General features: G+C 45.4%; 2 protein-coding genes across 3 annotated transcripts; both read left to right on the plus strand.

The window, feature by feature from the left end:
• The first annotated feature begins 943 nt into the window (after window positions 1-943).
• LOC132362154 (alpha-catulin-like) lies at window positions 944-3392 on the plus strand. The gene has a single exon (XM_059916211.1). The coding sequence runs from the start codon at window positions 944-946 to the stop codon at window positions 3251-3253; it is 2310 nt and encodes a 769-aa protein (XP_059772194.1). The 3' UTR covers window positions 3254-3392.
• Window positions 3393-6840: 3448 nt separating this feature from the next.
• On the plus strand, window positions 6841-11561 carry S1PR1 (sphingosine-1-phosphate receptor 1). Of its 2 annotated transcripts, XM_059927068.1 has the most exons (3): window positions 6841-6919; window positions 7014-7234; window positions 8886-11561. In XM_059927068.1, the coding sequence occupies exon 3, from the start codon at window positions 9048-9050 to the stop codon at window positions 10194-10196; it is 1149 nt and encodes a 382-aa protein (XP_059783051.1). In that variant the 5' UTR covers window positions 6841-6919; window positions 7014-7234; window positions 8886-9047; the 3' UTR covers window positions 10197-11561. The 2 variants fall into 2 exon arrangements, with proteins under 2 accessions (XP_059783051.1, XP_059783048.1); XM_059927065.1 differs by having other exon boundaries at window positions 6875-7234.
• The last annotated feature ends 830 nt before the right edge of the window (window positions 11562-12391 follow it).

A 12391-nucleotide genomic window follows, 5' to 3' on the forward strand; every position in this document is an offset into this window, starting at 1 on the left:
AAAATGATTTCAGATAACTTCCTAGGAAAAAGCTTGGAAAATCAAGGTATATTATTGTATAATTCTGGAACACTGTGGAGAAAGAGAAGATTCTAAAAACATCCAAAGATGACAAAATGTAGTCATGTGAGGTTTTGATCAGAATAGCTTTAGGCTTTTTATCATTAGTACTAGAAATTAAAAGACAAGGGATTAATGCCTTCAAAATTCTCAGGGAAAATTACTTACAACCTCTAACTCTATATTCAGCCAAAATATTAGTCAAGTGTAAAAACAGAATTTTTAAAATTTCAGACACTCAAGAATTTAGAAAGTTTATAGCACAAGCATGTTTCTTAAGGGTAAGTGAATTAATACTCCTTCAACATAGCAGAAAACCTATAGATATTGTCTAAAATTGATAATCAGGAAATGGAGGTATAAAACAGTGGATTTAGAGAGTTCAAATAGCCACTAGAAGAAACATCAACAAGGGCTTCCCTGGTGGCGAAGTGGTTAAGAATCTGCCTGCCAATGCAGGGCACACGGGTTCGAGCCCTGGCCCGGGAAGATCCCGCATGCCTTGGAGCAACTAAGCCCGTGCGCCACAACTACTGAGCCTGCGTGCTGCAACTACTGAAGCCTGTGTTCCTAGAGTCTGTGCTCCACAACACGAGAAGCCATCACAATGAGAAGCCTGCGCACCGCAACGAAGTGTAGCCTCTGCTTGCTGCAACTAGAGAAAGCCCGCACGCAGCAACGAAGACCCAGTGCAGCCATAAATAAATAAAGAAAGAAAAAAGAAAAGGAACACCAGTAAGATTTCAAAGTGGTTGGGAGGATTAGAGGGTCAGGGAGCTTCGGAGGACTGATGCTCTTCCCTGCGAGTTTTCTACTGAATGCATGTATTAATTTTATTAAAAATAATTTTATTTTACAATCAAAAAGGAACGTGAATGGTAAGATGGAAAGTGAGATAATAAAAGCAATGAAGGCGGAGCGCAGGCAGGCGGGCGGGCGGCGGGTCCGCAGCGGTGCGGCGTCCGGGCTCCGCGACGGGCTGAGGGCCGTGGCCGCCTCCCCGGGCCCGGCCGGCGGTGCCGCCGCCGGGGCAGTGCACGGCTCCGGCCCGTTTGGCCTCGCCTTCGACTCCGGACTCGAGATCAAAACTCGCTCGGTGGAGCAGACGCTGCTCCCGCTGGTTTCTCAGATCACCACACTTATTAATCATAAAGATAATACCAAAAAGTCTGATAAAACTCTGCAAGCAATTCAGCGTGTAGGACAAGCCGTCAACTTGGCAGTTGGAAGATTTGTTAAAGTAGGGGAAGCTATAGCCAATGAAAACTGGGACTTGAAAGAAGAAATAAATATTGCCTGTATTGAAGCTAAACAAGCAGGAGAAACAATTGCTGCGCTTACAGATATGAGCAGCTTGAATCGTCCAGAATCTGATGGCCAGATCACAATTTTTACAGATAAAACAGGAGTTATAAAGGCTGCAAGATTACTTCTTTCTTCAGTGACAAAAGTGTTATTGCTGGCAGACCGAGTAGTCATTAAGCAGATAATAAGGTCAAGAAATAAGGTTCTTGCAACTATAGAAAGACTGGAGAAAGTGAACAGCTTTCAAGAGTTTGTCCAAATATTCAGTCAATTTGGAAATGAAATGGTGGAGTTTGCACATCTTACTGGAGATAGACAAAATGATTTGAAAGATGAAAAGAAAAAGGCAAAAATGGCAGCAGCTAGGGCAGTTCTTGAAAAGTGTACGATGATGCTTCTCACAGCTTCAAAGACGTGTCTCAGGCATCCCAACTGTGAATCAGCCCATAAAAACAAAGAAGGAGTATTTGACAGAATGAAAGTGGTGTTGGATAAGGTAATTGAAATTGTGACCGAATGCAAACCAAATGGAGAGACTGACATTTCATCTATCAGTATTTTTACTGGAATTAAGGAATTCAAGATGAATATTGAAACTCTTCGGGAGAATCTTTATTTTCAGTCAAAAGAGACTCTCTCTGCGATGCTGGACGCCCTCTTGGAGCGCACAGAGGACTTTACTGATTGTGCCTATACCAGCCACGAGCACAGGGAATGCATCTTGGAACTGTCAGCTCAGGCCAGGATGGAACTGCAGCAGTTAATTTCTGTGTGGATTGAAGCTCAAAGCAAGAAAACAAAGAGCATCGATGAAGAACTGGAACTCGCTGTATTGAAAATCAGCCACAGCCTCAATGAACTTAAGAAAGAACTTCATAGTACAGCAGCTCAGCTGGCAGCAGATCTGGTAAAATACCACACTGATCATGTGGTTCTCAAAGCATTAAAACTTACTGGAGTAGAAGGAAATTTAGAAGGTTTGGCTGAATATGCCTGCAAACTGTCTGAACAGAAAGAGCGGCTTGTTGAGACCTGTCGATTGTTGAGACATGTGTCTGGGACAGAACCTCTTGAAATAACCTGTATACATGCAGAGGAGACATTTCAGGTGACTGGCCAGCAGATAATTTCTGCTGCTGAAACTTTGACTTTGCATCCATCTAGTAAAATTGCTAAAGAAAATCTAGATGTATTCTGTGAAGCCTGGGAATCCCAAATTAGTGACATGTTAACACTGCTGAGAGAAATCAATGATGTGTTTGAAGGAAGACGAGGAGAGAAGTATGGCTACCTTTCACTTCCAAAGCCAATGAAGAATAACGCAAACCTGAAATCATTAAAGCCAGACAAGCCTGACTCTGAGGAGCAAGCCAAGATAGCAAAGCTTGGACTCAAGCTGGGTTTGCTCACCTCTGATGCCAACTGCGAGATTGAGAAGTGGGAGGATCAGGAGGATGAGATTGTTCGATACGGACGGAACATGTCCAGTATGGCCTATTCTCTGTATTTATTTACTAGGGGAGAGGGACCAATAAAAACTTCCCAGGATTTAATTCATCAACTAGAGGTTTTTGTTGAAGAGGGTTTGAAGCTTGCTTCAAGTGTGCAAGCTTTCTCAAAACAGCTGAAAGATGATGATAAGCTTATGCTTCTCCTGGAAATAAACAAGCTTGTTCCGCTATGCCACCAGCTCCAGGCAGTAACTAAGACACCTTTGCAGAATCAAGTGTTTCTGAAGGTTGATAAGAGTATTACAAAGACAAGATGCATAATGGCTACTTTGGTCCAACTTCTCTCACTTTGCTATAAACTGCTGAAGAAGCTTCAAATGGAAAACAACAGATGGGTCTCAGTTACAAATAAAGATTCTGTGGATGGTAAAACTTGAGAAGCTTTTGAGGTCAGATCTCTGGAACACCATGTGGCAAAGCTGACATTTTTAGAAAGCAAATGATCCTTTATATTTCAGAAACTGAACAATTTTGTAAAGAAAACAAACTGAAATCTTGCTTTATTTTCTGATCATGAAACCGATTGTGAAGCTTTCTGACAACTAATAAATGCCATGGTAGTTGTTGCTATAAAAAAAAAAAAGCAATGAATATAATAGAGTTAAAGATAGAGGTGGTGGGAGAGTGAAGCATTTACCATAATACTTTAAAAAAATGTATATATATATATTTATTTATTTATTTTGTTTCATGGGGTTTTAGTTGCCACAGGTGGGCCCCTTTGTTGCAACAGGTGGGCTCCTTAGTTGCAGCTCACGGGTTCCTTAGTTGCAGCATGTATGTGGGATCTAGTTACCTGACCAGGGATCGAACCCGTGCCCCCTGCATTCGGAGTGTGGAGTCTTATCCACTGTGCCACCAGGGAAGTCCCTTACTGTAATACTCTTTACACACATGAAGCTCTTTAATCCTCCCAGTGACTGAAAGAAATATCAGTATACCATTTTAGAGATGAAGAAGCTGAGGCCCCAGGAAGTTAAAGGAACTTGCCCAAAGTCACACAGCTAGGAACTGGCAGAATTAAGGCTGAACCCAAGTCTGTCTGGTTCCAAAGCTCAATCATGTTCCATTACATAGTTTTGAATGTTGGCAAACAAGAGAAGAGAGAGATCCTGGGACCTAGTATGAGGGGAAGACAGTGAGTTTTTGGTAGAGGAAACACATAAATATTAAGGTAAGTTTCAAGTGAAGAGTCATCAGAGGGAAAGAACTGAAAATACAAAAGAGAGAAAGAATAATTGTCTTAGAAAATTTGGGGGAAGCAGCATGGTGATACAGGCAAGAGAAGGAGCAGAGCTGTGGGAAGGAGGTTAGGGTGGGTGAAGTTATTATGAAGCTGGAATTTATAAGTGGTGATACTCTTTTCTCCATGAAGTCGAAGGCTAGTTATTCTCCTATGAACAAATGAGTAAGGAGAGAGTTGGATCTTTACAGGGTACTAGGGGGAGGAGAGGGAGTTCGAAAGTGAATGGAGCCTTTAGGAAAGAGAGTAGGGTTGCCAGATTTAGTGAACAAAAATACAGCTCACTCAGTTAAATCTGAATTGCAGATTAAAACGACAATTTTTTCAGTATATGTCCCAAATATTGCATGGTATTTTATCCAGCAGCCCTTAAAGAGAGACACTAAAGCATGCATAAAGAACAGCAAAGCTGCTTTGAAATCAGAAATTTGGAATGGATCAACCTCAATGTGATGGGCATCAGATGGTAACCTCAGCATGCCAGGAAGTAAGGGAGGAACATTGGACTTGCAGCAGAAAGGAAGCTGGGCTAACAGCTTTTTGAGGATGCAGTTCTTGGGGGGTTCTCATGAGAGTAATGGGAAGAGACATGTGTAGGAACCAGAGACTCGAAACTGGCAGGGAAGCCATTGTGGCAAATCACTTTGCTTACTTTCTAATTTTGCCTGAGTGGTCATCTATATTTTATATCTCATAGCTGTGCACTAAGGATGAATATTGCTAAGTAATCATCTGCAAAGTGTTTGAGCTCTTCTAAATGTTAAATCAATATTGAATGTTGTCCTCACCAACATTATTCACCAGAAAAGGACTGACTTCCCTCACACAATTCTTTGACATCGTTGAGGTTTATCGAGGTGGTTTAGAGCAGCAGTTAAGAATCTGCAGCTTGTCTACGGTCAAAGCCCACGCTAACCAAGTTGCTTAATATGTTTGGGACTTAGTTGCCTTGTTTGTAGAATTAGGATATTAACAGTACCTAACCTGCAGGGTCATGGTAAGGATTAAATGTGTTAATATGTGTAACACTTGCATAGTCAGGAAAGAAGTGGTTTTAAAGGACTTCATTTGTCAAACCGGTGTATACATACAGAACACCTTAACTGTTTACTGAAGGCATTTGACGTGGCATCTGCAGTATTTGAGTTTTGGAACCTAGCTCAACCACCCATTAGCTGGGACATCTAGTGGCTTAAACTGCCTGACATTTCCTTCATCAACAAAATGACCAACAATGTTTGCTTCATAGAGTAGTAATGTTAAATTAGATAATCTACCACATGCCTGATATAGTCTGGGTGTGCAATGTACTTTAATTCCTTTCCCTTTAAAGAACTCATAAATTAGTGGATGAGGTGAAGTTTGCCAAGTCCACGCATTTTTTTGTGCTGAGTAGACACAACATATCTTCCCTTTTAAGTGAAATACATTCTCAGACCCAATCAAAGTCTATTCTAGAGTATAGAGGACAGTTATCTTAGTTTCTATGTCGTTCGCACTTACTGTTGTTAAATTTGTGGGTGTGTGCTGGGTGCAACGCTGCTGATGAGAGCTTTCGGACAACTGTGCATTAACTGTCATTTGATTTTTTTCCTTTGCAAAGTCGTAAGATCCCAGAAGCCAGGAGTCTGTTGTTTATTCATTCAGCCTCCTTCTGAGTCATTCAGGTACAGGGTGTGTCTGTACTGTGTTAATTGAAACTGCACAACGGAGAAGTTTTGCGTTCACATCTGCCAGGATGGGAAGCCAGTGCGACCAGGAACTGGGTGGAAACCAACTTTGCAGCAGGAGGGCCGTCACAAGTGCCCTCATTTTATCATTTAGGCGGAGCTGACCAAGGCCGCCTCACAGTCTCACGTTCTGAAGTAGCATCCAAGGGAAAGGAAAGAGTGGGCGAGTTGTGAGCGCTGAGGCTTGGGGGCCTCTCAAGTAGAGAGGGAGAGAAGCGCGCTGGCCCCGAGCTGGGCAGCTGCAGGCCCTAGGCTGATCGGGCCGGCAGCTCTTCCCCTTTGGAAATTCCTGAGCTGCCCAAGCTGTTTAAGTCTCTCGGGCCCCGGCAGCTGCCCACCTCCTCAAAGACCTCACCACTGGCCAGAATCTAGGACACTAGGCCTGATTTTGCGCCCAGTTGAGTGAGGGGAACCCCCGCCCAACACCTCCCCCGGAGCTGGCCCATTTCACTGCGCGCCCCGAGAAAGCCACTTTCTGCCCCTCAGACCGCAAGTTTCGAGGCAGCAGCGGGATGGGGGTGAGAGATGGAGGCGGGCAGAAGTGGAGGAACCTCCCGGGCCATTCTCCCTCCCAGGCTGCTCGCCTCCTCCATACCTCTGGCAGCCCCTTCCCAGCCTCTCCTCCCCCAGAACGCGGCCGCGGCTCGCGTGGTCGCGGCGCCTGTTTCCCCTGCCTCCGCAGACGCGGCCGGGGCCAGAGAGGAGGGCGGAGCCCGGCCACAATCACCGGACTCCAATCCCCCAAGGGCTGCGGGGCTGGGGGACCAGAGAGATGCACTACAGACGCCAGGCCGTCCTCTGTCCCTTAAGACTTTTCTGGAGAAAAGCTTCCAACAGCTCTTCGCCTCCCCCCCTTTTCTAAGGCGCGGGAGAACTGTCTCCACCGCCCGGGAGCGGCGGATTGCAGGGCGAGGGCCGAGATTTATACATTAAGAGTCCTGGGGGCACCAGGCTCCGCCCCTTTTCTGGTTTTTTTTTTTTTTTTTTTTTTTTTTCCTTTTTTTGGTTGCCTGTGGGGAAGGAGGGGTTCTTTTTGTGTGTGTGTTTCTGCCGCAGATCGTTCCCGGACGGTGAGTCTCAGCAGCACTGATCCTGAGGTCCCCAGCCGCGGGCGGAGGGCGTGGGGGGTTTGAGGCACTCACTCCTCCCTGTCTCTTCCTAAAGAAGCCACTCAGCCTCAGCGGGGCGCTCGGCGACTTCAGCTGACCGGTCGGCCGGGCCGCGGCGAGCGCGCTGGCCATTGGAGTGCGCGGCTGCGGAGGGAGGGGACCCCGACTCGAGTAAGTTGAGAACGCGGCGCGCTCAGTCGGGGGCAGCAGCAAGATGCCGAGCGCGGCGTGCAGACCCGGAGCTCCCCGAACGCAACTTCGTCCAGCCTGAGCCAGGTAGGGTGTGCGCGTGGAGGAGCGTCGAGGCGGGAGGTCTTCAGAGGCAGAAACAAAAATTTTAAACCGGAATGAAGCAAAACGAACACTTTTAAAACATCTGTCTCTGGGTGCTGAAAACAAGCATCTCTGGGCTACTAAGGAGACCAACCGGATCGGATTGTTCTTGGCGCACTTGTGACTTAAAGTTTGGAAAAGGGTTAAGTTCCCATTGTAGAACCGTCTGGGGCTGGGGGATAGCGGAAGCTGTGGTGGGTCGGAGGAGAGGCGCTTATTCTGGGAAATCCTATAGACAAAGACTGGGGGAGGTGGGGTAAGGGCTTAAACTTGCACTGCGAGAGAGCAGGGTGTGGAATTAGATGAGGGAAACGCGGAGCTACTGGGCGCGAGCTGCCTCTGCTGTCCTGGGAATTGCTGGAATTGCTGTCGCCTCGATGACTCCACTTTTATCGCATTTGCTACGTTACCTTGAAACATTTAAACAACTCTCGGGTAGACTTCTGATCACCAGTGCCACGTTTCATTCCCCCCACACTTTCTAGTTCTATGAGAGGAGGCAACGTGTTGGGGAAAAGCAGTGAATAAAACTGCCCGCGCTAGCTTAGCAATGCACCGGCAGACTTCTGCTTGTGTGAGTTTCTGGAGAGTAATTTGGCATTTGGAATTTGGAATGCAGTGGCATGTATTTTTATCATTTGTAGTTTAACGTCTCTTTTTGTGTGCGCGTTTTGGCTATATCCACAGTAACTAAAAATACTACTTTTGCAATCAACGAATGTACGAAACTTCTGGGATTTATTGCAATAGCTTATGAATGATTTTCACTGAGTACCTTTATATTTTCTTGCACTGGCTTGCAAGAAAAAAAAAGAAGAAGAAGAAGAAAGAAAAGGCTGTTGCTTCACGGAGGCGCTAAGCTTTCCTGTTTACCGCAAGGCCAGGGCGGGCTTGGCTGCCCACACCATGCTGCGCCTTTGGACCCCAAGCACACCTGCTCCTAGAGAGTTATTAATAGAGCCCAAAAAGTGACTTACGCTGTCAAATGGTTTTCGTGCAAACCTAATTTCTTGCATGGCAATTAGGAGGTGGTTTTAGCTGGGTGGTGGTGGAGGGCAGAGGTGTGCGTCTCCGCCCTCACATTGGCGGTTGAGGCTCTTCGAAGGAGCGACCAGGAGCTGGTGGTGAGCCCGCCGCTGAGCGGGTGAACGCTTCAGAGACTCTTTCGGCTGCGGCTGGAAACCTTGTGGGGTGGGAGCAGCGTTGGGCGGGGGTGAGGGGGGGGGTTGAGGAGGCAAGAGTGGGGATAAATGGGGTTCACTTCTCCAGTTTTCCCATTTCCATTTGAGTGGATGTAACCCTAGGGAGCGATTTTCATCTTGTCGAGTCGGAGTTTTCAGTTTCGGTACATTTTTGTTTTTTTCTCCCTTTCTTTCTTCCCCTTCTTCCTTTTTTTTTTTTTTTTTTTTCTGCAAGAAATGAGAGTTTGATTTTTTTGTTTGTTTGTTTTTTAATCCTTCTTCCTGCACTCTCCCCAAGTTTCTTTAAAACAAATCAGCACCAAGAAAACTGGAGCAATACCTTCGCTAGAATGAATTACGCCAGTGTGCTGTGGCTTTTCCCCTGACTCTCTCCTCTTTGTGATTTGTTTAAGGCTGCGGTTTCTGAGGCCCTCTCCAGCCACGGAAAAGCTACACAAAAAGCCTGGATCTCTCTCGCTCAACCACCCCCGCTGCCAGTGAAGGCTCTCTCCGCCTCGCCCTCTAGCGTTCATCTGGAGAAGTACCGCCCCGGGCTCCTGGGGACAGTGCGCATCATGGGGTCCACCAACATCCCTCTGGTCAAGGCCCTCCGCAGCTCTGTCTCCGACTATGTCAACTACGACCTCATCGTCCGGCATTATAACTACACGGGAAAGCTGAATATCGGCGCGGACAAGGAAAACGGCATTAAACTGATCTCAGTGGTGTTCATTCTCATCTGCTGCTTTATCATCCTAGAGAACATCTTTGTTTTGCTGACCATTTGGAAAACCAAGAAGTTCCACCGACCCATGTACTATTTTATTGGCAACCTCGCCCTCTCAGACCTGTTGGCAGGAGTGGCCTATACGGCCAACCTGCTTCTGTCTGGGGCCACCACCTACAAGCTAACCCCCGCCCAGTGGTTTCTGCGGGAAGGGAGTATGTTTGTGGCCCTGTCTGCCTCCGTGTTCAGCCTCCTGGCCATCGCCATTGAGCGCTATATCACCATGCTGAAGATGAAACTCCACAATGGGAGCAACAGGTTCCGCTCCTTCCTGCTCATCAGTGCCTGCTGGGTTATCTCCCTCATCCTGGGGGGCCTGCCCATCATGGGCTGGAACTGCATCAGCGCGCTGCCCAGCTGCTCCACAGTGCTGCCGCTCTACCACAAGCACTATATCCTCTTCTGCACCACGGTCTTCACTCTGCTCCTACTCTCCATCGTCATCCTGTACTGCAGGATCTACTCCTTGGTCAGGACTCGGAGCCGCCGTCTGACTTTCCGCAAGAACATTTCGAAGGCCAGCCGCAGCTCTGAGAAGTCGCTGGCGCTGCTCAAGACCGTGATTATCGTCCTGGGCGTCTTCATCGCCTGCTGGGCGCCCCTCTTCATCCTGCTCCTGCTGGACGTGGGCTGCAAGGTGAAGACCTGCGACATCCTCTTCAGAACGGAGTACTTCCTGGTGTTGGCTGTGCTCAACTCTGGCACCAACCCCATCATTTACACTTTGTCCAACAAGGAGATGCGTCGGGCCTTCGTCCGGATCATGTCCTGCTGCAAGTGCCCCAGCGGAGACTCCGCCGGCAAATTCACACGACCCATCATCGCCGGCATGGAATTCAGCCGCAGTAAGTCAGACAACTCCTCCCACCCTCAGAAGGATGATGGGGATAACCCAGAGACCATTATGTCTTCTGGAAACGTCAACTCTTCTTCCTAAAAGTGAAAACTGCTGACCCATGGGGAGCTTGCATGGTTGCCCACCACCCCAGTGTTTGTTTGGAAAAAAAAAAAAACTCTGTGCCTCCACTGCTGCCAGGCGGGAGCTGTCGCAAGCCAGAGGGAGGGAGGGGAAGCGTAAGAACAGCCTGGAGGTGCCTGGTGTTGGTGGGTAGACTTAGTTCCTGTGAACAATGCACTGGGAAGGGTGGAGATCAGGTCCTCGCCTGGAATCTATTTCCTCCCCTCGCTGGAGCTTTGATTTTGCACTGAGCCAAAGGTCTAGCATTGTCAAGCTCCTGAAGGGTTCATCTGGCCCCTCCTCAAAGACTAATGTCCCCGTGTGAAAGCGTCTCTGTCGGGAGCTTTGAGGAGATGTTTTCTTTCACTTTAGTTTCCAGCCCAAGTGAGTGTGTGCACTTCTGCTTTGCTAGGTATGCTCTTCATATCCTACCCTCCCTTCCCCTTCACATCCCTCCTCAGAATTCCTTCACTTTATATTTTAACTACCTGGCATTCAGAGTTGAGAGTGTGGCACGGTCCATTTCTTGATGATGTGTAGCAGGTAGGCTGTGTCCAGCAGGTAGACTGTGGTGGAGATGGTTTGGAGATGTAAAGCAATTTCACTTGCTGAAGCCAAAGTTTCCACGTAAGCTGGATGAGTGTTTTTGATTTTAGTTGCAGTCACTTTAAAAAAAAAAAAAAAACTTTGCAATGAAATGTATTACAGTATCATATCCATCATGGCTGAAATCTGCATGAGGAAGTCCCAATTTATTTAAATGACATCAGCCAGGATCCTTAGTGTCATAGGAGAAACAAACAAGCAAAACAAGGTGAAAACTGACTGGAGGGTGACTTTGTAAACCAAGAAAGATTTCTTAACGAATTTGTCTAACAAATACAGCATCTGTCTTTGGCACTTTTGTTGATGTTTCTTTCGGAGTGTTGTGTGAATCATTTCAACCAACAGGATGGCTGTATTTTGTTGTGTTAAAAGTACTTTTTAAATAATTTTTGAATGTATTTGTTTCAACATTTTATTGGATTTTCCTAACCTGTGTTAACACCATTGAATGTGTATTTCTTCAGAAAATACCATCCTCTTGTGCCCTTAAAGCATTACTTTAACTGATAGGGAACATAAGAAGTTTTTCAGTACATTAAATAGTTAATTGAAGATGTGTATAAATGTCACAAAGAATAAAAATATATTGGTGTCTGTTTAGTGTGGTTTCCAGTGCAATTAAACTGAGAAATGTCTTTTTTTAAAAAAATAGTATTTAATAGGTTTCTGACAATGTGGATCATTTTGCACATAGCTTTATCAACTTTTAAACATTAATAAACTGATTTTTTTTAAAGATTCCTTTGTGAAGAGCATTTTTAAAAAAATAATTATTAAGACATTCTGTTTGACTATGTGCCTCTTTAGAATCAGTTAAAGGCAAATTGCTGTTATTCTTTAGAGGATTTTAGCCTGATAAACTAGGGTGTGAAAAAAGAATGTGGTTTGTTTAGAAACCACTCTTTTTTTTTCAGGAAGAGAAACTTCAATAAGTTAACATTGAAGAGTAGTAAAGAATGAGATGAAAACCACCAGCTTCTAAATACCACATTGGCAAGTAAATGTAATTGTTTGAGTTTTAAATGACATTCAAGCCAAACTAAATTAAGTACAATAATTCTGTCTTAAAACATGAGTTTTAAATGAAATAATGTACAACAATGTGGTTGTAAATCAAAGTTAAATTATGACACTCACTGGTCAGTTCACACCCATCCCTAGAAGCTTACATTCTTGGCTTGCCATCAACATACTGGGGAAGTGGGGATATGGCTATGGGAGATTATATTAAATTACTTAATTCTTTCAGGACATTGTTTTGACTTCTCCCAGTCTACCCGCTGAACAATATAAAACTACATATTAGCAATAAAGTAACAAGTTGTAGAAGGTTGGCTGAATAGCATACATCTTTTATCTGAAAATTTTTGATTCATAGTATCTGAAAGCTTTAACATCCCTAGTCAATTTCTCCAACTATAAAATGGCAAGCCTCACAGAATTTTTAATTCTTGTTTTGATATTATCATCTTCATTGGGGATTACATCGAAGTATTTTGGTGTGTTTGCCTCTTCAGTGCTATTGTTAACTTTCAGAATTTGTGCTTTCAAGTGTCATTGAATATGCA

This window comes from Balaenoptera ricei, chromosome 1 (genome assembly GCF_028023285.1).
Source record: "Balaenoptera ricei isolate mBalRic1 chromosome 1, mBalRic1.hap2, whole genome shotgun sequence".
Lineage (NCBI taxonomy): Eukaryota > Metazoa > Chordata > Mammalia > Artiodactyla > Balaenopteridae > Balaenoptera > Balaenoptera ricei.